The sequence below is a fragment of the Amphiprion ocellaris genome, chromosome 8, assembly GCF_022539595.1.
Source record: "Amphiprion ocellaris isolate individual 3 ecotype Okinawa chromosome 8, ASM2253959v1, whole genome shotgun sequence".
NCBI classification, from domain to species: domain Eukaryota; kingdom Metazoa; phylum Chordata; class Actinopteri; family Pomacentridae; genus Amphiprion; species Amphiprion ocellaris.
This window is the reverse complement of record NC_072773.1, coordinates 27,343,104-27,366,087: the sequence shown is the minus strand read 5'-3', so window position 1 is coordinate 27,366,087 and position 22,984 is coordinate 27,343,104. Positions and strand designations below refer to the sequence as shown.

The 22,984-nt window shown below is 42.1% G+C and overlaps 1 protein-coding gene across 3 annotated transcripts in view; it reads left to right on the top strand.

The window, feature by feature from the left end:
- samd10b (sterile alpha motif domain containing 10b) overlaps nucleotides 1-22,984 on the top strand; it is a 50,775-nt gene that overhangs the window by 5,645 nt on the left and 22,146 nt on the right. Inside the window, exons 1-2 of one of the 3 annotated variants that reach the window (XM_055012729.1) lie at nucleotides 9,895-10,054; nucleotides 17,697-17,881. In XM_055012729.1, the coding sequence (XP_054868704.1) occupies nucleotides 9,994-10,054; nucleotides 17,697-17,881 (246 nt within the window). In that variant the 5' untranslated portion in view covers nucleotides 9,895-9,993. Of the gene's footprint in view, nucleotides 1-9,894; nucleotides 10,055-17,696; nucleotides 17,882-22,984 lie in introns of those variants that run through there. The other 2 variants (XM_023278660.3, XM_023278662.3) reach the window with 2 other exon arrangements.

Here is a 22,984-nt window from a genome sequence, read left to right as displayed (position 1 = left end):
CACTGTAGCGCCAAGTGTGTTTTCCATCTGTCCTCTGCTACCGAAGCAGGTTAGCTCTTCATTAGCATGGCTGCAGGTAGGAGACTCAGTCAGATATGCATATATGCCTAGTGACACATTGGACTATCTATAATTAATCCATAGTTTACTTAAGCATCATTAATTTACTCAGAGCCCTGGGCGGCGATGCCACCCTGACAGCGTGCTGTGCCACTTAAACTTTAATGAGTGTTGGTCCAAAAAAGACTATGGCACTGTTTGAAGACACACAAGAGGGCATGATTAGCCCGTCGTAATGATGGAGATAATGAATAATGCGCTTCACACATATGCCACCTTATGCAGGAAGATTTCCTCTGTGATTTACAACTTTTCTAAAAGTTTTACGCTGTTTGAGGAATGTGCACCCACAATCGGATAACTGTTAATTGAGAACAATTTATCGTGAGACTCCAGTTTGTGAACCGCGACAGCTTCAGGTGGGGTACGTGCAGCACAATAGCCGTGTTGATTCATAATGCTGGCATTGATTTCCATTTGTCAGGAGGTAGCGGTGGTATTGTTAGGTGGGCTGTCAGCTACAGGCCTGTGACACGATCAATTACAAGGGGTGCTCTGCATTTTAAATGGCATAATAGACATTTTTCCCTCATCTTCATGTAAATTGCCAAGAGAATTACATTTTCTTCCTTGCTGCCTGCTGCACAGCGAGTCACGCTATGTAATTATGTTCTCCTCCATGTTTGGCAATTGCGAGTGGATGAAATTCATCAGATGTTTGCGTGAATTGCCCGGGACATCTGGCTGTATTGTCATATCTGAGATAAGCAGCCATACAAATGATGCTATGAGGCCACTGTGCTGTCCAGTACACATTGTTCAGGAGCAGGGATTTTTTTCATTTATTTTCATTTTTTTTTTACATAGGAAAGAGCAGCATGGTTCATCCCGCGCTCACATTAGGAACAGGCATGGAGGGGCAACCCAGAGAGTGTACAGTAAGAGACAGGCCTGACTAAGCTCAGCAGCAGAATATCTAAAGATCTGGACCAGTGCAGCAAATTCCAGGGCGACTTCCATCCATCTGTACACTGCTAGGCATATGTACACAAGTGCACGCACCAAAAGCAAAAATAAAAGCAACAAGCCGTGCTCGCCACTACTCTGACAGGCCCTCATGGAGACAAGCTCACAGCTAGATCTGAATCTAAAAACAACCCGTTTATTTATCTCAGCCCTCTTGTCTGTCTTCGGGCATGTCAGCAGGCAGTCTGCTGTAGGAGGGTCGATGGTTTCTATTTGTTGCCTCTGTGATGGACACATAAGTGGGAAGGGGGCTAACAGATGAGAGATATATACAGCAGTGGAGATGCTGAAGGATTTCTTGAAATAAAAAGCACAAATGTCTTTTCTTAGAGAAGCATTAGGGCAACATGTGAGTTAGAAAACATAATTTTAACATGATAAAACAAAACACATAAACAATTTTCTATATTTATGTCTTCTTGAAGGATCTGTTGTGTTGTTAACCCTCCAGACCGTGATTAACCCTTTCCTCGATATCACCACAGCACATAAACACACCCTTTCTTCTGATGGGGGTCAGGCTGTCATGGGCTCATTGGACTGTAAAATAATTGTCCCTTTTCAGTGGGATATTCCCGCTATCTCGCCGGACTCCAGTCGGTGCCGTGTGAATGTGTGCGTGTGTTTATGTTTGTGTGCGTGAACATGCAGATGAAGCAGGAGGGGAGCCAGAACCCCAGTGGGTGGGACGTTTGGGGGAGGAGGAGTGTTAGCTCTAAACAGACAAACACACCCTTTGTTGTTATTCTGGCGTGCGTTACGTCGCCTGCTGGAGACGGCGTCCATTTGGTGCATGTGGTGTTGGAGCCAAATGTGTGTTTGGGCCCCAGTCGTAAAGTCATAGTGTGTTAACCCTCTCAGTTACAGAGGGCACAGTTAGTTATAGCTCAACTGTATGTGCAGTGCAGGGAGCATGCAAGCTGTTAACCTCTTTCCCTTATCCATTATCATCTCTGGCTTCCTCACAGCAGGGAGTGTGTCACTCAGTATAACGCATGGAGAATCCTCTTGAAAACACACACACACACACACACACACACACACACACACACACACACACACACACACACACACACACACACACACACACACACACACACACACTCCTGTCATCCATCATCTCCTCTCTGATCCACCGCTGCTCTCCAGCTGCACCTGGCCTGTGGATTTTAGATGCAGAGAGACTGGGATGAAGACAGACTGGACAGAGGGAGAGAGGAGACGAAGAGGGATGCGTTACGGTAACTGGAATCCTCCAGATGCATTAATAAAGCCCTGAGAAGTGTTCATAAACCGTTGTGTCAGCTGAAAGAGATATTAGTCTTGGCTTTTAAAAATAATTTTAATGATTTCTTGCAGTTATGATAATGTTTAACTCAAAGAAGTGGCTGAAATGACATTGCTGGGAGGAAACACAATTATTCTGATGATTGGACAAGTTGTAAACAAAGACCTCCATGCTGTAAAAATGTCTTTTTTTTGACTTAAAACATTTCAGTCCCACTTGGATGTTCATGAGATCAGTTTTTTACTCTAAATGTCAGTCAAGTGTGCAGATGAGGCTGTTTTTTCATGTAGGTTGTTCAGATAACTGCTTTCTCTCTCTAAAAGTTGTAAACAAGTCATCACTTTAGCCAATTTAGATCTGAAACACTTTGGAGGTCAAACTGAAAGCGGGCGCCCCTGAAATGTTAATGATGACCTCTAATTGGAGAGGAAACCTGTGTGATCACACATCTGTGTGTAGTACATTTTGTCAAAGTTGAACAAGGACATAAGTCCGTACACTGTGGATGCTTGGTAATGCTTTTTGTAGAGTTTGACTTTGTTTCTGTTGTTTACCTAAACTTGCTGGATTGTGGGACAGCTCACAACAAATTTAACAATCCAATCCTTTAACATTTTTGTACATACATTGCAAAGCTAGAACCAAGCTAGAAGAATCATCAAAATCAATGCAGCAGACCCCAAGACAAGATAACCTTCTTTTTTATTACACTTGTTTTCAACTGCTAAAGTCTTTAGCTTCGCATGCAGGTAGTTTCTTGCTCCTTACTTGTTCACAGTATTCTGGCAGCGTTTCCACATCCCACCATGTAAATTAATGAGAATAAGTGCATTAGTGTGTCCCAAAAATATAAAAATAAGGTCCATTTTGCAGGAATCTTCTAGGAAATCATGTGCAACACTGTGCCACAGGGCAAAAATACTTAGATGGCTCCATATTATAGTAAAACAATAATCAATATCATTCAGATTCAGATCCATTAGAGAGTTGATGTTGATGGAGGACATTTGCAATGAGTTATTGATCTAATGGATTTTTCAAGTGGTCCTGTCAGACCAACCGCCAGCTGCTTTGACCCCTGACCCAGTGTGTAGGACTCAGGATGGATGCTGAATGATTCAGTAGATAAACATTTCTGCACTAATCCTGCAGGCCTTTCAGAGATTGATTGATGAAGTGGTAAAAGAGAAAGGCTAAAAATCAGAAGTGGTTTTTGGATTCTCTTCTGAGGTGTCACACTTCAACTGTCTCTTTCAGTCTGCCCTGTGCCCTCATTGCCAGCAATACTTACCTAAATGACAAGACTTCACCTTTCTGACCCGGTGTCCTTGTCCTGGGTCCAACTTCTCCCTCAACCACTCTCCTCACTCCCTCCTCACTCCTTCCTCTTCCTGAACTGGAGTGTGCACAGGCCCATATCCAATTTCTCTCCTTTAATTAGATTTCTGCACATGGAGCGGGATCAAGGGAGAGGAGCTGAAAGGGTGCCGGGATGGAAGGAAAAGAGAGATGTAATTTTTCTGAGAGACTACGCTAATTAGGTATAATTTCATACAAGGCTTCTATCCCTCATGTATCACACTGTTGTTACTTACTGACTTAATACATATAAATTCGATCACAGCCTGTCTGTCTCAGCTCTTCTCTTTACTTTTCCTCCACTAACATGCTTAATCAATTTAATCAATGTGTTTTGGCCATCCAGATAAAGCATTTCACAAGCTTTAATTTTGACTAAAATTGCAGAGTTGTAATCACTCAATTGTCGCTCCCTATCATTACCATCAGTGGTGAAAAAGTCCGATAGCACCAAACTTGATGAGGCCGACGCTTTGCTAATATCATAGTGTCCTCCTTCTCATACTTGGCCAGATGTCTTTCAGCCTGCGGTTTCAAGGAGAGCAGTCAACCTCTTCCCCCCTCTCCTTCCCATTAGAGTCTGCTAAACAAACAGTCTAATTAAGTGTGGCCTTGTGTGATGGGGTAAGCTTGGAGCTTTTCAGTCTTTGTTAATAGGTTGGCCTGCTCCTCCTACCAAGTGCCGGGGGTCACCGAAGCCTGTGGTGCGGATAGGCCATTAAACCAAATGGCTAATGGCTCCAGCTATACCCTAACAAGGCATACATCCTCGCACAGTCAGAAGCACAAGTCACGTTCATCCACTCGTAAAGCAATTACATTACCGCTAGCAATCTAGCAGTGTGATCTGTGGCAGGTTTTTTGCCCGCATGCGAGATAGTTCATGTGCATATATTAAAACTATCCGAGCGTGAGTTTGTGTGACTTTGAAATTGAACATGTTTTCGACTTATTCCACCCAATCTGTCTTACCTCTTCCAAAAATAGAAATCAATTTTGCGTTCTCTCTTCCCCCCCTTATCAGACATTTAGCTGTTCCCTTCCTCTCTGTCGTCCCTCTTGCAGCTCCAGCCTATAATTCAACCCCCAAGTCCCCCCCGTTTTTTTACAAATCGTCCTATACCTCCACACGGCTGACTTTCTGTTGCATTCCTTCTGTATTCCACCGCCTTTCTCACTCCTCTCCAGCTCTGTTCCCTATTACAAAGTTCCTGTGACTATACAGCTCTGGCAGAGTGTATGGCCTCCTGTCACAGTGCTGCTCGAATGGGCCCTCAATTTACCATGTCAATAGGCGAGCCAAGTGTCAGCGTGTCAGCCCCACAGTCAGAGGTGGGGAGGAAGAGTTGTTCAAATGCAGATCAAGGCTAAGTGTGGCTTTTTTTAACCCCTGCGGTGAACGCTGTCTTTATTTTACCGACGTTTCTCGCATTTGTTTTCCACATTCCCTCTCAAATGCACTTGATTCTCGCCCCCATATCATCCTCTTCCTATTTATTTATTTATTTATTTTTTGGCAACATCCTGTCTGCTCTGTCTTGTCATCTTTCTTGTGGTATCTCTCCGGAGTTACATTAAAAAAAAAAAAAAAAAAAAAAAAAAAAAAAAGTAACTCCCCCTCCTCACCACCACTAGTCACATCAATCCCCCGATTCTATGCATGCTCATTGAACATGTGACATTTTCACTTCACAAACTTTTCCCTTTTGTCATCCCACGCTCACTGAGCCCAAGGGAGGCTCTGGCTGATGGAAAACCAAATGGTACTATCAAAAAGTGCCTCACACCATGGCAAAATACATATTGCAGATATTATAGCGTGCTCCAACTATGTATGTGGATATTTGAGAGCGGTTTAATATGACATGCAGGTTTCTGATTGTGTGTACATGTAATCAGATTTTCTGCCTCGCAGTCACAAATAGGAACTGACTTTAATGTCACAGCCCAGATGATGTCCTGGAGGCTGAAAAGAAGAGGTTTTTTTAGCCTAAATGTACACCGCTACCTCATGTGCCCCTTCCTGGCTTCTTCTTTAAATGATTCATTCTCAAAAAGACATCAGGGCTATGATGCTAAATTCAGTCTCTTATGCAACATCTACAGATAATGTTACAATAAAAACAAAGATTTTATTCTAATCTCTTCTTGATGTGGAATCCCAGGCTTGTCCTTCATCCTGGTTTTAACTGTAGTAGTTCAAGCGTAGAAATCTTCTTTTTTCCTTTACATTAATAGATGAGAACACCAGCTACAACTCTGTGTGCTCTTTGTGTACAATAACGCTCTTTTGAGTGTGTGCACCCTTTTGACCTGATTTAGTTGAATCCACTGAGACATGCGGCTGTTGCACGTTATCCGTAGATTAGGATGGATTTGTCCCATAAGAGAGGAAGATAGAGGCAGCTGGATGTGATTGCCTAAATGCTGCTCTGGTCACAAAGGCTGCGGGACTAAAAGACAGACAAATCCTTCAGCAATACATGAGCACTGATGTAGTTTTTGACTCTATACAAGCACCTAGAGCCATGCAAGACTTTAGCGGGTCTTGACAGACGCTTTAAGGAATAAACAGCCATCAGACTGTCCAAGGATATCGCCCTTAAAAAAACATCCTCACTCCACTTCATAAGGTCTTGTCCTCCAGTTCTGCTATGATGCTTTTATAGAATTTTGCTCCAGAAACAGCTGTTATATTAAACTTGGAATGACAGACGTTAAAGTGGAAGCAAGACCAAACTATTGTCGCGGGAGGCAGCCGAGGTTACAGAGCTGTCAGTCAGAGTTAGTGGGGGCGGGCTCTAAGCTGTCATCACAGTGTTTCGGTCTCGCCCTACATATCAGGTCACTGGTGCTCTGCGGGCTTTGAATCTTGACAGACACACACACACACACACACACACACACACAAACACACACACACACACTTCTACATGCATAGCTCAAGCTACATATATAGATAGAAATTGTGTGTGCACACAATTTCATAATTTCAATAATTATGAATTTTCAATATTACAACAATTTCAATAACACAAACGCACACATACTTGCATCGTCTGGCTGAGTCATCAAATGTGGCATGAAGAAAGACTTGCAGCTGGGAATAAAAATGGACATAAGTCATGTGTTAAGTTTGCATCTTCGGTAGATGGAATAGATTTTCGAAATGGATCACAAGAAGAGAGATAGACCTTCGGAAACTACTTTTCAAGGGCCTCCGTTATGAGTGACAGCAAAGAGCACTCACTGTGCTGAGAGATATTGAGTGAGATGGGCTTTAGGTGAACTAATTTGGCAGAAAGTGAAATAATTAAGGGTTGGATAATAAAACTGTTCTCTCCTGTCCTGTCTCATCTAAAGTGAAAATGGTCCACAATCAGGGACTGCATTAATACAAGTAGATGTATTAATGCCGACGTGTGTGTGTGTGCGTGCGTGCGTGCGTGCGTGCGTGTGATTTTAAAAAAAGCAAGTAAAGGGGGTTGGTTTCTCGCGCATGTGCTATTAACGCCCCATTGTTAACATGATGTATCTGCAGGATAATCAGAGTGTGTTTCAGATTGTGTCTGCATGTGTGTCTGTGTGTGATTGTCTGTGACATCTGAGTAGCTGGGTGATAATAAGGAAACGGTTCAGCGGAGTGGAAGAGAGAGTACGAACTAGAGCCGGTTTGGCGCTGCATTGTTACAGCAGAATTACTGAAACACACCATGAGAAGCGCCAATATCAGCGTTAACAAAGCAAGTATGCACAAAGGATGAAGCTGGTTAATTGATGGGTCTCTGAGAGGAGCCCAGAGCAAGTGGCGCTGTCTATGAAACAATCTGGCGCCATTAGAAGTCAACATAAGGAGAGTTATCAATAGAGAGCTGACATTTGAAAACCTGGCACAGAAAATTGGGAAAGTCCTTAGTTTGTACCATAATATTTACTATAATTACTGCTGTGGGTGGAAGCATATTCAATTTCACAAATAAGTCAGATAGTTGCATAAAATTCACAGAGGATTAGGAACAGAAACAATCATTAGACGCTCGTTCTCGATAAAATATCATAGAAATATTCACTGTGTGCTTCTACTTCTCTATTCAAAAGGGGCCACAATTGAAAGTTTGTCATTGATTTATCTTGGACAGCTTTAATTAGTCTTTAAAGTGTGAAAGCGAAACTTGCCCATGAGGATTTGCCCTACGAGCAACATTACAGTTCACTAATTAGCACATATATCTTGTTAATCTGTAAAAATTGAAATGTACAAAGAACAAGAAACCACAAGTTGTCATTTGTTTTTATATTTAGGCTTTAAAGGTGCCGGTGGGGTCGGAACAAAGTATCAGCCGCTGGGTTTAGATTCATATTTAGTGCAAAGACCTGACACTGGTGTCAGTTTTCTCCTAGAAAAGAAAGAAAACAATTAGGCACATCTGTTGAACTGTGCCTGTAAGGTAAAGAAAAAAGTAAGGAAACCATTACGAAAGAGTGTGTGCATGTGTGTGTGCGTGTTTAGAGTAGAGGATTAACAGGGAAAGAAGTAGAAAGGTTCCCCTGGGATCTTTTGGCCCGGACAAGAAGCTCCTGCTGAGACTTTATGTGTATTGATGTGTGTATTTGTCAGCGTGTGTGCATAGGGGCAACAAAGAGCTTTGATTCTCTTCCCTGTTTCATCCCAAACTGCCCGCTTTGTACCAGCTGCCGTCTGCTACATTACCTGACAGTGCAGCCTCAGGAAACCATGTGGAGGAACGAGTGTGTGCGGACGAGCCGTAATTGGTGTGTCCGTCTGACTGAGAGGCCTGGGCGAAGTGGCAGTGCAGGAGTGGAGCTGATAACGTGGCAATTAAGCTGAGAGAGACAGACCCCCAATCAGCACAGCGTGGTGCAGAGACTTATGGAGACAGGTGGGGCTACAGGGAGTGGACGAGTGCCCCCAGGTGTGAGCTAATTTGTCTTGCTGCTAGACAGGAAACAACAAAGCTCCAGAAGGGCCTGCACCAAACATGGCTAGCTGTATTGTGCACACATACTACTCACATTCCCACTCAGGACACCTGCTGCAGATACGAAAAATCCTGGTTTTCCGGCGTCTTTTCCGAACTGCACAACAAGAACAGTGCTGGGAAAGTGTCTTCAGTTGCTCGCTGAAATAATGTACAGAGGAAATAGAGCAGAGTGATTTTATGTCTCTCTTTGATTGTTTTTGCCAGCGGCGATGCTGCAATCCTCCACTCACCTGCCTCAGTAGTGTTGCCTGAGCCTCTCTGTGTGGGCCCCCTGCCACAACCTTTGCATCTTCCACCCGCCTTTCTTCTTCCTTTCTTTCCCTCCTTTCCCTCCCCCTCCAGAAAAGATTAGAAGAAGCCTCCTGGATCGCATCACACAGGAGCGCAGGAAACTTTCAAAACTTCAAGGCTCCGAGTTGTATTTCAGTCGGCTGATAGAAGTATTACTAACACTGCTGCTGCCGAGTTGCCGTTTCTAATCATTCATGCTGCTTGCGAATCTACAAACTGGCTCCCAGTCTGCAATTTTCATTCTCAGCCTGTCTATCTCAGCTTCAAATTCATTGGCACATTTTCCTCTTCTCACCGCTGCATGCTTTTCTCTGTCTCTGTTTACCTCTCAGCTTCTGTAGAGCATTAACTTTTATCTTTTTTTCCCCACCAGCTCTCCACCCATCCTATAAGCCTAATTCCTGCTCTTTTTCATTCCTCTTTATCTTCTTTTATCCCTTCATCCTGGCGTCTTTTGTGTGGACGTAGGGAGCAGATTATCAACTAACTCTTGCAGTGGTCATTTATTCACTTCTTTGTTTGCAAACCCCTCAGTGTTCAGTAACCTTTGTGTTTAGTTATGCAAATGTGTGTGTGTGTGTGTGTGTGTGTGCTTGTCCACATTGTGTTATCTCGTGATTATTATTGCCATGTTACATTGCTCTGAACTTTCTTCTTTAATATGTCACCCTGGAGGTCTGTGAGCATGCAGTAGCAAACAAAGTAGGGTACTTGTGTGTCATGGTTTAAGGACGCTCAATAAACTATTGAGCACTGAACCTCTCCACATCCCGCTCTGTCACCAGGCCACAGCGTGAGTGCACTGTATCGATTTACAGACCACATGCGAGCATCACAAATAAGTTACTGTGCACGTATGAGTGCCAACTTGTTCACGGACCCCGTTCGGATCACTCTGTCAGGTTTACACTTGTGGTTAAATATGAAGAAGAGTTCCAATGTGCTGGTGTAAAGGGATGATTCTCTATGATTAGCAGACAGAGTGTGGTGGATCCCTGCAGGATGGCCATTCAGGCTATCACTGAAGGTATGTGTCGGACTGGGAGCTGCCATGCTTCATTGTCTTTGTGTACACTTATTCTCTGGTTTCAGTTTGGAAAAAATAAAACACGATAATGGTAAAAACCTGCTAGTCCCTTTGCCTGAACCACTTTAGATTTCATTAGCAGACCATCTGGCTTATAGCTCTTGGTTCCAAACCACTGGCTTAAATTGCTCTTGAAATCAAAAAGCTAATATTTTGATATTGAAACGATTGCAGGCATTGTTTTTTTATTGGTAATAACCTGATAAATTACTCAGTTCGTCCTGCCTTTATCAAGGATACCGGCTAAATTAGCATGGAAATGGAGTATTTTGGAGCTTTAGTATTTGTTCCCAAACATCCATTAATCCACTCAGACAAAATATTCTGCCACTCAGGGGAACAGTTGTAAACAAACACTAAATATTTAAAAAGCCAGTCTTGTCTAAGCAGAGAAGTTGTGTCATTTTATTTCCACCACCGTGTTGGATTCCTTCCAGCAGAAGACCATCTGCATGACAGACAAACTGTGAAGACATTTTTAAATGGCACCATGTAAAATATGAGGACGGAGGAATAATGTGTTATTTTTATGTGACTGCTGAACTGACATACACAGAGCAACATAATGATGCCGTTCTCTCACTTACACGCCAGAAAATATGAATCTGCGACGTATAAAATTTTGCATAGGTTGAATTACATTAAGCTAAACCTTTGTAAATGTGGATAACAATGCCACGTGACTGTAAAACTGTTTAAATGTATATTAAGTTATGTTCTGTCTCCTTGACCTTTTCGTGTTATTTTCCCCATTTCATGCTCTGTCCCGTTTCCCTCAAGTCATTTGAAAGCCTTCACCAGCCTAATTTGGATAAATTTGTCAAAGGTTTTCATGCGTTGTGAATGATAACAGTGCAGTGGCTTTTTGTGGGTGGACTGATGATGAGATTTCATCTGCACTGAGATTGACTTGTGTAATAAGTCAATATCTCTTACTTTATGAAAGTCCTCATTAGAGTTTTCTTCTAGATCCCCTGTGATGATTACACTATGGATTCATTATGCAAGTAGCTGCCTGTTGGAGCTTGTGTTGCTCTTTTGTATGCAGATGTGCTCACGGCAGCAGCATCAAAGTGCCGTATAACATATGAGTGCAGTAATTGAGAAAAAAACTAATTCTTGGAAAAATGCAAAAGCTTTTTTTGTTGTTTTCAGTATTTGCTTTCTTTGTGCTCTTCTCACTGGCTTAAAGTTGAGAAAAGGTGATGTCACATACTGGTGTGGACCAGTCAGGATTTAGCACTAGTTGTTGGGGTGGTTTGCTCCTGCTGCCAGATCTTTGTCAGCCAATTCTGACAAATCCGCACCCACACAAGCTTGATAAAGCAGATTAGCTGAATTTGTCAATGTGACATTCCATATAAATCACTCCCTTTTGTTCTTTCGTGTCCATCTGCTTAGTGCAGAGCAGAGCAGGTAATGTACACTGGGTGTTAGAGCTTGTTCCCACTGAAAACAGCTGCAGATTCAAGGCTATAATGTTGCCAATTGACACATTGAACATTCTGAAAGTATTATTAATTAGTTATTATATTATATTACATCACATTACATTATATTATAAAATTGTCTGTCTCACAGTGCATGGTATGCATTGCTAAAGTGAGATTTTCAAATTATTTTCAGCATCTTCTCATTATTACAATGGTTACAGCATATTACGGTACTACACATATATCATTTGTTTACATTACATACTATGTAATCTTACACATTCTCAGGCGATAAACTTGCACATTCCTGCACATTGGAAATTTTAGTAATTCTGTTGTTTTTTTATGACATACAATCTATTGCATTTGACACACTTGCTGCTAATTTGACTTCTAAAACTTGTTTCCTATTTGTCTAGTGAGTAACACCTATTTTCTACTGACTTGCAATATTTTTTTTAATCTAATGTTTACTGTTATGCACTAAAACACCAAGTCCAATTCCTTGTATGTGGCAATAAATCTGCTCTACAAACCAGAACACCAGATAACCAAGTTACTAGTGTTTATTCAAAGGCACTCATTGATCTTGTCTGTTCCCTGCTTTGATCAAGCCTGATCACACCTCACATCCTATTACTCAGCCCCATCTCCTCCTCCTTGTCCTTCCTCATCCTCCCTCCTCCTCTGACATTCTCTCTGGCTTATTGATTGTCAGTGAGATCTAATCTGTCCTCCCGTGATATCATATGAGGGCTTTGCTGTGCGGGGGAGAAAACAGACACACATGATCTCTATAAACTCATCTTCTCAGTACTTCACACCTTCAGTCCCCCCTCCTTCTTTCTCCGATGCAATTAGTATTAATGCTTTTCTCGAAAGCATAATTTTCCATCTAGTCTCTCTTTTGTGACTTGTCGTCTTTTCCCTGACTTCTTCTTCCAGCATTTACCCCCAGGCATCATTCCTTCATCCTCTTAAGAGGCCATGACCATGTTAGACCCCCGTATCCCATCTCCTCTTCGGTGTCACTCTTCCTTTTCCTCCTCTTGCGTGAAACATGTAGTGAGTTCCTTTGAACAGGAGTGGATATGGCAGTCGTGGCCTCGGGTGAAGGAGTTAGAAGGCCGTGTCTGTGTGCGTGCCTGCCTCTGTGTGTGTGTTTTATCTAAAGTGATCTATAATTGTATGTTCTCTGACAGGGTGATGGATAATCAATAGTTCTGTCTGTCTCTGCAGAAGTGCGGTGGGGGCCAGTGTTGGAGAGTAAAAGTCGTCCCGTCCTCGATGCTGCCCCTTTCAATTTTTTTTTCTCCTGTCACAGCGCTGCCTACAGAGAGGAAACCAAGGTCGGCCTGGCATTTCTTCTACCAGCCTTTGTTATTCTTCTTCATGCCCGCTCGGGGTAGCAAGAGTCAAAACAGAAGTGCCAGCTCCACCTGCGATCTGGGCTGCATTGTGTATTGTGAACCATAGTTGCCCTCCAGTTTGAATCTAGATTTCAACCTCCATCCGCTGCATGAACAGCGTCTTTGCCGCTTCTTTCACATCCACTGGCCTAAACAAATGCAGACGGGGATTACACAGATGTGTGAATATGCGAGTCCACATGCTGGCATCCTGAGTCACATTCATGTATGTATAAGCATGCTGGCATTCGTTAACACACACACGCACAATCGCGCGCACAGATTTAGTTGGCATTTTCCTCAGCTGTGCACTGATGAGAGTTGGAGCCTGTTTTGTGAATGTTCATTGTTTACTACTATCTCGCTATTTGCGTGATACCGTGACACTGATCGTTTGTGAAAGGTAAACCTCAGCCCCAGCCTCTGCGACAATGTCTCATGTCAGAGTGGATAATAGACCGCAATGCATCATGGGAAACCCCCCGAGGTCCTGGGTTTTATACTTATTTTTAAAGCTGCAACCAGATTCTTCTTTTTTCCCCCCCTTCCTGCTCTTTCAAATGGAGTAATTTCATGGCTCATTCCTGGGGTTAAAACCAGGTCTGTTGGAGTGGAAGAGTTGTAAATAGCCCCTTGCTTCTCTCACAACATGCTATAGGACCAACAAATCAGGATCAGCAATAAAATGCACGAGCGCAGTTGGTTGCATTGGTCTGTTCAATGCTGTATTTAGGACTCCAGGTTTAATGTGTTATACAGGCATGAAATCACTGCATGATGAAGTTTCACCCCCTTGAAGATTACAGAGGAATGAGGGTGACTGTGATTTTTTTTTCTATCCTCTTTTATATAAAACTTGGACTGCAAATAGAAATTTTATCATTGAGCTGAAAGAGAGGTGCTCGGTAGGGAGGGAGTTGATGCCAATATCATGCTTCTGAAATAACTGTGTCGCCCTCTCTGTGATGCCCAAAATAAGGTGGATTAACCAGACCACTTGCCTCATCCTCCATGGGAGAGGATGAAGCAAACACACACATGCGGCCTGAAGTTGATGCCAAGGTTATGCAAAAATCAAACTTCTGCAAAAAAAAAAGCCTATGGAGCAAAATGGTCCACGCGGCCTAATTTAGATGCTCTTTTTTTTTTTTAAAGTCAAATGAGTAATGTTCGATGATGCCATGTTAATCTACTGTGGGATTTGGCTTGGAACGACCTTCCAGGGTGCCGTACCTAACAGCTTAATTACCTTTTCAAAAGGTAATACCTCTGAGATTTAGCAGCCACTCTGCACAGCAGATATGCTGCTCAGTCAAGGGGAGGTGATATGAGGTTACACTTCACTGGGCTGAGTCGTATTGACCTACCTACCTTCTGCACTCACACTCACACACACACACACACACACACACACATACACTCACACACAAACACCTGTCTGACACTTTGCCCTTGGTTTTGGCACCAACAGGCCTCTTCGTCTGCCTTTTTAGTCCTTATGCGAGGCTGAAGATTCCTCAGCTTTTAAAAACTCCGCCACCGAGTATCATCTTTATCATTATTTTATTGCACAAACGCACGCTTTCCTCTTTTCATCCTCCCTCCTGCCATCTGCTTTCCATCATCCCATTGTCTTCTCTCTCCTCCCTCGACCAGAGGTGATAAAAGTCACCAGCAAAGGCAGTGAGAGATAATACAACACCAGATAATGACAAATAGGACAGTGGAGATTTGGCAGTTGTCCAGGCTGGTCGAATGCATTTTGAGACAGACAAGGAAAGGTGACAGATAAACTCGCATGCCGAATGGTAAGGATGGTAATCGCCCCAGATCACAGAGATCTAAAGAGATTTACCAGAGCTAGAAAATGCTAAAAGTTAATTTTCTTTAAAGCTTTTTTGTCCTTAAGAGCAACCATCAGGGGCATATGGTGCAATGTCATTTTAGAAGAGACATCAGTTGGAAGGTATGGATATTTAATGGTCTTTGGCTGATTTCAAATTCTCCGCAGTATCCTGTGCCAGGAGGTTAAGCCAAGCAAGTCCATTAAAGTTTGCAAAATGAGCACTTTGTCTTCATTTTATGATTGCTAGAGGTGGTGAGGTCTGGCAATGTGGCAAAGATTGAGATTTCAGTAGTGGATGGAAGTCCTGATCTTGGACTTCTTTGTGTTAAAAGCGATGTCTATAAAGTGTAGTGTCTCTGACTAATATCTGGAAAGCTTTGTCTTTAACAGCTTGTGAAATGAACTTGTTTCATGGTCTATTAATGCGTCTCCCCACCTCCTTCCTGAGCTCTTTTACCTTGATACAGTTTGATCGGTTTGCACGGACATAGCGCTAATTTACAGCACGGCTCTTCCCCCCTCTCTCTCTCTCTCTCTCGTATTTGTCTTGCTCTTGCGCTTCCTCTTGTCTCTTTCCGTGAGATTGGCAGGTCTTTATGGTAGCAAGGAGCTTAGCTTCCCATGTTCCTTCCTCCTGTCTCCTCCCACTCAGTCTGACTGGCAGTAATTACATCAGCGTTGGGCCTGGTTTGTCCCGACGACCCCAGAGACCTGACAAAGACAAACACGGAAAGGAGAGCGAGAGGAAAATAAAAAGATGGGAAACAAGAAAAGATAGCGCATAAAAAGACATAAAAGTGGCAGCGTACAGAAATGCGGAAAGCAAGAGTGAAGCGCAAGACAAGAGTACAGAGAGAGAAAGCGATTTAGGGAGGGAGAGAGACAGAAAAGGTTACACATCAGTGATTCCTGACAGGCCTTTGTGCTTTTTCATCTCCACCCTCTTTTTCATTCCTTCATCATGGCTGTGTGAACTCTGTATTCACCGCTGCTCACCTGAACGCGCTTCTAGGTTGAGAAAAAGTGTTTTCTTTTTCCTCTCCACTCCTCTCAACTGCAGCCAGGTGTTTCCCACAAGCCTCAGCTGTCATGCTGCAAGTTTCAGTGGTCTGATGTGAAGTTCGAAAATGGGGATGGAAGGTTTGTTTTGGCTTGTTAGTAGAAAGAAAGGTGAACTTCAGTGGTTTTCTTCACCTCCTTTTATTGAAAGCATACATCTCGGTTGTGCCTTCGCAAGCATGAGAGCATAGCATGATCATTAATAACCACATTAAGAAAACAATATAATAAATAAAATGGTGAGCAAATTCATAAACACATGAAAAAGATCTTATCTGGATTAAAATTAAATTCATTTCAATTTTAAATCTCGTTCACTATGGAGGAGGGATGAAAAGAAATGAAGAAGTCATTCATGGGAGATGAAATGAGACTTTTTTCCACAAAGAATGCTTCTGACATTATACTCTTGTAAAGAGACTTTCTCATATTAAAAAGTAATGAATGCTACATTTATTATGTCTTGTTCCACTTTTGCCTCTATCATCAGCAATTCTATCTCTGTGTCACTGACTGCGTTTACAAGCACTGACAAAACTACAGAATTCAAGAACAAGTCCAATTACACATATTTGGAGGATTGGAGAAGGCTTCAAATGCACTGTGACCCTGCATTTACTTGCAGATTGTAATGTTACATTTAACCCAATTTTTGTACAGGAGCCAGCCTGCTGTGCAGTTCTAAATTAATTAGTATAGTTTCAGTCTTGGTTACATTTCATTACTTTAGCCACTCTGAAGTAATCTTTCCATTCTCCCTCCTTCACCACAGTACTTTCACTTGTTTTAAGTCATATGAACACATGCAAGCTGGTTAGGTGCATGCATGATTTATCAAGCGGGTTTTGCTGCTGCATGTGAAGCAGATTTCCATTAAAGGTTGTTGCTATTTAGTAGATTTGAGACTGTATGAACACGTGCAGGACACACTGTAGATCGGTCTGAACCAGTTTGTTTGATTCTCATTGACAGAGCTAGGGATGAGTATAAACACTGGAATATTTTTTTTTGTGTATAGAAAAAGAACAACTAGCAGAGTGTGGTGACATATATGCTTAATTTGACTTTGTATACTCCACCTTTAACCCCAAAGTCGTGCATTTCTTGTTGCATCACATTTTTAAAACATCAGGCCAGTGCAGAAACATCTCCTGTTTCTGATCCTCTTTTATTATTTGGACTACATCACATTAAATTAGTACTCAGGTGGAAGCAATGACTGCACGTCTGCCCCTCTGAAAGATACCCACTGCTGCAGATGACCAACTGCATCACAGCAGCCGATTCGACTGGATGTGAACTGCAGATGATGCCCTGTGGCTCGCACACAACTGTACTGGGACCCTGTATTGACAACTTGTCTGCTTTGCAGTCGTACAGCTAACGCTGTTAGCTATGTGACAAGAGAGGAAGGGGAAGGATAGCCAGCGAACGGAAAGAAGAAAAAAAAAATCAAATATTCATGATGCAGGATTTAAATAATCAAGGACTTATCTGGCAGGAGAGACACAGTTTCAAAAATCACGCGCTGTCTCAGTGAATGTGCACTCAGTATAATTGGAGATCACAGCGGAGTAGCACTGCTGCCCACCACCATCACCGAAACAGCCATCTGTTTGTAGCTGTACTGGAGTCAATACACAAAGCATGTAATCTGGAGTGAATGCAGCCTGTTAAGCTCTTAGAGGATTATCAATCATTTATTTTAGTGTTTTTCGGTGCTCCTGTTGCTCAGGTCGTGGACTTTATGAAAACCTCCTTATAGAAAGACACAAAGTGAGCACTCTGCTCGTCTCTCTCTGTTTTCTCATCTTCGTTTCTTTCTCTCCTCTCAGCGGCATCCAGCTTCAGTTTTTGCCGTGCCTCCCTGGAGCACACGGTGTCTGCTGAGGAGCTGAGCTACCAGCTGCCGCGTCGCGCCGGAGGCAGCAACCTGACCTGGCATGATGGTCGCGGCCAGAAGACAGCGCACACACGCACTGTCAAGCTATTGCAGCAGCCCGGCACTGAGGGCATCCAGGTATAGAGACATCCATACAAACAGAGCAGAGGCCATTTGGACGAGTCGTTTCAGTGCATGGGAAAGACTCTCTGATGTGTTTTTGCTTACAAAAATGAACTGATGAAACAAGGAACAGCTTAGAGTTGGGCAGTTTGGACAACAATAAACATGGAAAGACAAAGAAAGCATCTGTTCCTGATTTTTTTTTTTTTTTTTTTTTACAAAATGAAGAAATTCCAGCCACTGGCCAATCACAGCATCTTAGGAACAGTAAATACTGCTTATTTTTGCTAAATATTAAAAAGAAAGAGTACAGGCGATCCCCCTCTCATCACACTTTGAAGTAGCTTCCAGCCAATTCAGTCAATTGCAAGTAAAAGTTTAGAATATATTTACCAGTTTTAGGCATTATTTTGCAGTTCCAGCTAGTTAATAGTTTTTTGACTGTGGAAGAAAAGAGATCAAATGCATTTTTATACACAAACTTTTTCTGTCTTTAACGATAATACCAGAGGATGGATACAGTCAAATGGCATCCTTCATTGCGTAACCTGCAGAAATGCAGCTCTCTTGTATGATTTTGTGTCAGAATGTATCAGAGTGAAATATTTATACAAAGTACATGACATTTTTGAAGTAGGTTCGTTAAAAATCATGGGTTTTTGCTGTAATTTAATATCATCAAAAAGTGAGGTACTTCACAAAAGTTATTCATTTTCAAAGCAGCGTCTCCATCTATATGCGTGGCATAGTGATGCTGTGAAGCTATCTCGACTACTGGGGTGGAAAAAGGACCGAACGTACTCTGTCACATATTGTTTTATCATCAGAGAGACACGAGAGAACGTGTTTCAGCTTCATCTCTATAAGTCAACTCTCAGGCAACAGGACATCTAATGGTTTTTCTTGTAGCCTACAGAAGGTCGGCTGGTTTCACCTGAGCCTGTGGTAGACGCCACCAGAGAGAAACGGGTTATATAATGGATTAATGGTGTGAGAAGTGTTACCTTGTGGTTTGTGATGTAACCGTGCTTGTACAGTCCAAGCGAGCTCATACTTCACAGACAACAGACTCAGAAGCTTCCAGTTAATATTACGTGACCCGCAGTATACATCTAAAAATGTAATTTACTCCACAGATGCATGATTTTCCCCAAAGCTCAGGAACAGCTTTGAGGGAGCGAAATAATAAAAACACTAGATAAGTCATTTCAGTGCTGGTTGGTGGGTGAGGAATGCCTGTTTGGTGGTCTCAACAGTGAGCATACGTAGCCAGAGCATTATTTATTTCCACACACCGCTCTGTGCAAAATGGAGTCCCATCTGTGCAGCATCGTAGAGAGGAAAAAAAAATCATCTATTTTAAGGCATCCCGCCTGTGTTTGACCTAAAACAGCATATGACACAACAGCCTTCTTCCTTTCTTCTCCGATGAAAGAGACCCGAAAGCCCAGTGGAGGTCACTTGTGTCTTCTCCACATTGCTTTTAAGAAAGTTCGCAACTATGAGGCTGTAGGATGTACATATGCACGGCAAAATTTGCTCAATAATTCATAAAAGAGTGCCCCCTCAGCTATAACAGCTATAAAAGGCTTAATAAAAGACGAGTGGGAAGCTGTTTCCATGTGATTACACAGAGACTGGATAATTAAACCTCCTCTATACCATGAGAAGTAAGGCTTATCATTTCCTTGTGGCAACAAGCCTCTTTATGCATTATTCAAAATGGGAGAGAAGTCCAGCTCTCTCTGTGATGTGTGTGCGTCTGTGCATTCACAGAACGATTCGGTGTCCATTGGTCCAGCTGTAAAACTCAACGTTTGTGCATATGGGTGTGCATATGCGCCTGTGTGTGGCTTGTTATTTGTGTGTCCACTCCTCTCAGGAGTGATGATTAGATTATTCTCCATTACACTGGCTGTGCACACATCAGCTGTAATGAGGGAGCCAGTTAAGTGAAACACAGCTCGCTGTCTGTATATAAGGTGGGACCTGGGGAATCCTCCCTATTAGTTTAACAAAGCTGATATAGCACATTATGCTCTGCTGTGCAAACTCTCAGTCAGAGGAGACAAGAATGACGGCAGAGAGGAAGGAGAGAAATCTTAGAGTTGCGAACGAAAACTGCCCATACATTTGTATAGACCATGTAGATCATGGCAGTGTTGAGTTTCCAATGAGTCCTTTAACTCTTAATTTCTATGACGGAATCACTGAAACCCATTTTTTGTCTCAAAAGAATCAAGATTCATTACAGGTCACCTTGAAGCATGACACAATCTACTGGGTCAAAAATATACATGCAGCAATGCTCATTTTTGGTTAAATGTCTTTTTGCAGTTTTACACCTCAACTGGATGCTCTTGGTAGCCATCCACAAGCTTCTGGTTGTGTATTTGATCGCTCCTCCTGACAGAATTGGTGCAGTTCAACTATTTTTCTGTCAGACTTTTTAGTCAGGATTTTGAGGAGGCCAGTATAAAACCTAAATTCTTATCATTAAATATCTGGAAAATAACCTGTATATCTTGAAATAAGATGCTGAAAGATAGAAAAAATAAAGCTTTATTTTAAACACACATATATCAATGTCACCATACACCAGCAGTGGACTTAATGCAGCATAAACAAATATATATAGTATTATTTGTCTTACATTGCTGCAGGTGGACCTATATGGAGGCCTATCTGCTACCAAGGTTTTTCAGAATAATGAGTTTTTGTGTATAGGTGGACCTTCTGTGCCATCCTTGAACTGGCTGTTGGCGGCTCAGATAGCCAGATGGGGTGAAAGGAAGGGTTTATGCGTGGCTCATTTTGCTGTCTGACACACAGCTTGAGGGTGAACCTTTAGATGAGACTGGGGAATAGGTAGAATAACAGAGACACAATTTAGGAAGTAACAGCAGCTACCCTGCCTCCTTTTTTCCAAAGCAGGACCGAGCCTGTTACAGGAGCCGAAGCTCTTTCTCACTAATTTGCCATGCTGGGTGGGCGAATGAAAAAGACCAGTCTGTGATTATTTTCCCCTCCTCATTACAGAACACAGTGGCTGACCTTCTGTGCTGACGGCAACACAAAGGAGTCAACTAAAGAAAGAAAACACACAAATGTAGTACACGGAACTCGCAAACTTTGACCACTTCTTGTAAGGAGGCGAATGACATCAACCGAACGTTTTAGTCGGGTATAGTGTAGTATTTTTAGTCACCAAAATACTATCATCTTATTTTCATCACACACTACTATCATATTCATCAACATGCACATTGTTAGTACTAGCAGTTCAGTACACTCTCGCATGATTTAAAAAAAATCCCTATTTCTGTTACTTAACAACATGTCCACAGTGAAAAATAAATTAAAAAAGATGGAAAAAATTCTATTTTCTATATTTTAATGGTGACACCATTGTAAAAACTGGCAATGTTCACTGTCAAAAATAGTGCATCTATAGTTTCATGTTGCACCAACAGCAAAAACAGACATTTTCCTGTAATTTAATAATAAGTCAAACATTTTAATATACATATTAATTGTGAATCTATAGTTAAAAACAGGATATTTTCTGTCATTGTTATTATCTAGCTCGTCTTCTTTTTAAAAATGTATATATCTTTACTATTTCCATAACAATTCTGAGGTAAAATACAAGAGGAATGATTATTTTTAATCTCTAAATTGTTCAAAGTTTGCTTTGCATTCTCTCTGAACATTACAAAAAACATAAACAAAGACATGACAACAATTACATCAGGTGTTAATAATGCAATTCAAAAATGTAATTAATGTAATTAATGGAAATACACACACTGTGGACATTAAGAGTCACACAACTGTTAATATACTGATATTTATTAGATTGTTAATTATCATTTTGTGTATAAATGTTGAACTCTAATAAGAAAATCCACTTGTAAACTGCTTATGGATATTATACACTGCAGTACATTGTATACTGTAGACTCCATTTGCTATGTCTGCTTTTTAGACATGTTAGTGGCAGGTTTCTATAGATGCCAATGTTGGTTGGTCGATCAACTGCTTTGGTCCAGAGTGAAATATCTCAACAGCCATCAGATGGATTTTCATTAATCATTTTACAGATATTCGGTGTTGTGGGAGGGAATCTTAAAGACCTTCGTAACCTGCAGATATACTGAACGCTACTTAGTTAAATGTGTTGGAAAACTAGCAAACTGACATGATGGATATCTTGGTTATATCTTATGCTTATTATCAACATGTAAAAGTTCACCTTGATGGCAACTGACTGCTCATCTGTAGTGATGATGCAGTGTAGGCTTGTGGTTTAAAAGGGACAGAAAAACAGAGAGAAAGAATAAGAGAGCTGCTGGGCAGTGAGGCCGAAATGCTTCACTGTGTCCTGCCCTTGTTCTGCCGCTCTGTCCAAGACACATGTTTGACTTGTGCTAAATAGAGAGCTTTGTGAAAATCCCATCTGGCCCTTTGTCCACCCACTCAGACTGTTCATATTTGCATGAGTGCATAACATTTACACACTCGGAGACAACCAAAGGCGGAGTTGCACAAAACTGACAGGCTGACAGTTCTCTCTCACACACACACACACACACACACACACACACACACACACACACACACACACACACACACACACACACACACACACACACACACACACACACACACACACACACACACAAAGTTACACGCACAGGAACAATCAACAGCTTCTGAAACATTTTTCAGAATCACAGTGGCAAACACTCAAACACACACATGCACAGAGATAGACTGAGCAGTGGAAGACACAAGCGTGCAACGGAGACTGCCAGGGAAAGAGGGACGGAGATTCAGAAAGGACTGAAGGATGAGATGCAATGAGAAGTAGCTGAGAGCGGCGTGGAGGAGATATGAGGGATCGTGTGTCAGGATCTGCCAGGGTCTTTGGGATTACAGAGACAGATTGAATATCTGATTCGATAATGACAGCAGAGCAGGAGTTCGATAGGTGCAGCAGATTGGGAGAAAGATGGGGTTGTTTGGTCAGACGGGAGGAAGAGAGAGGACGAGTGTTTAGTATCCTGTGGAGAGATGAAAAGATGCAGAGCGGAGAGGGGGAGGCAGGTGTGAGAT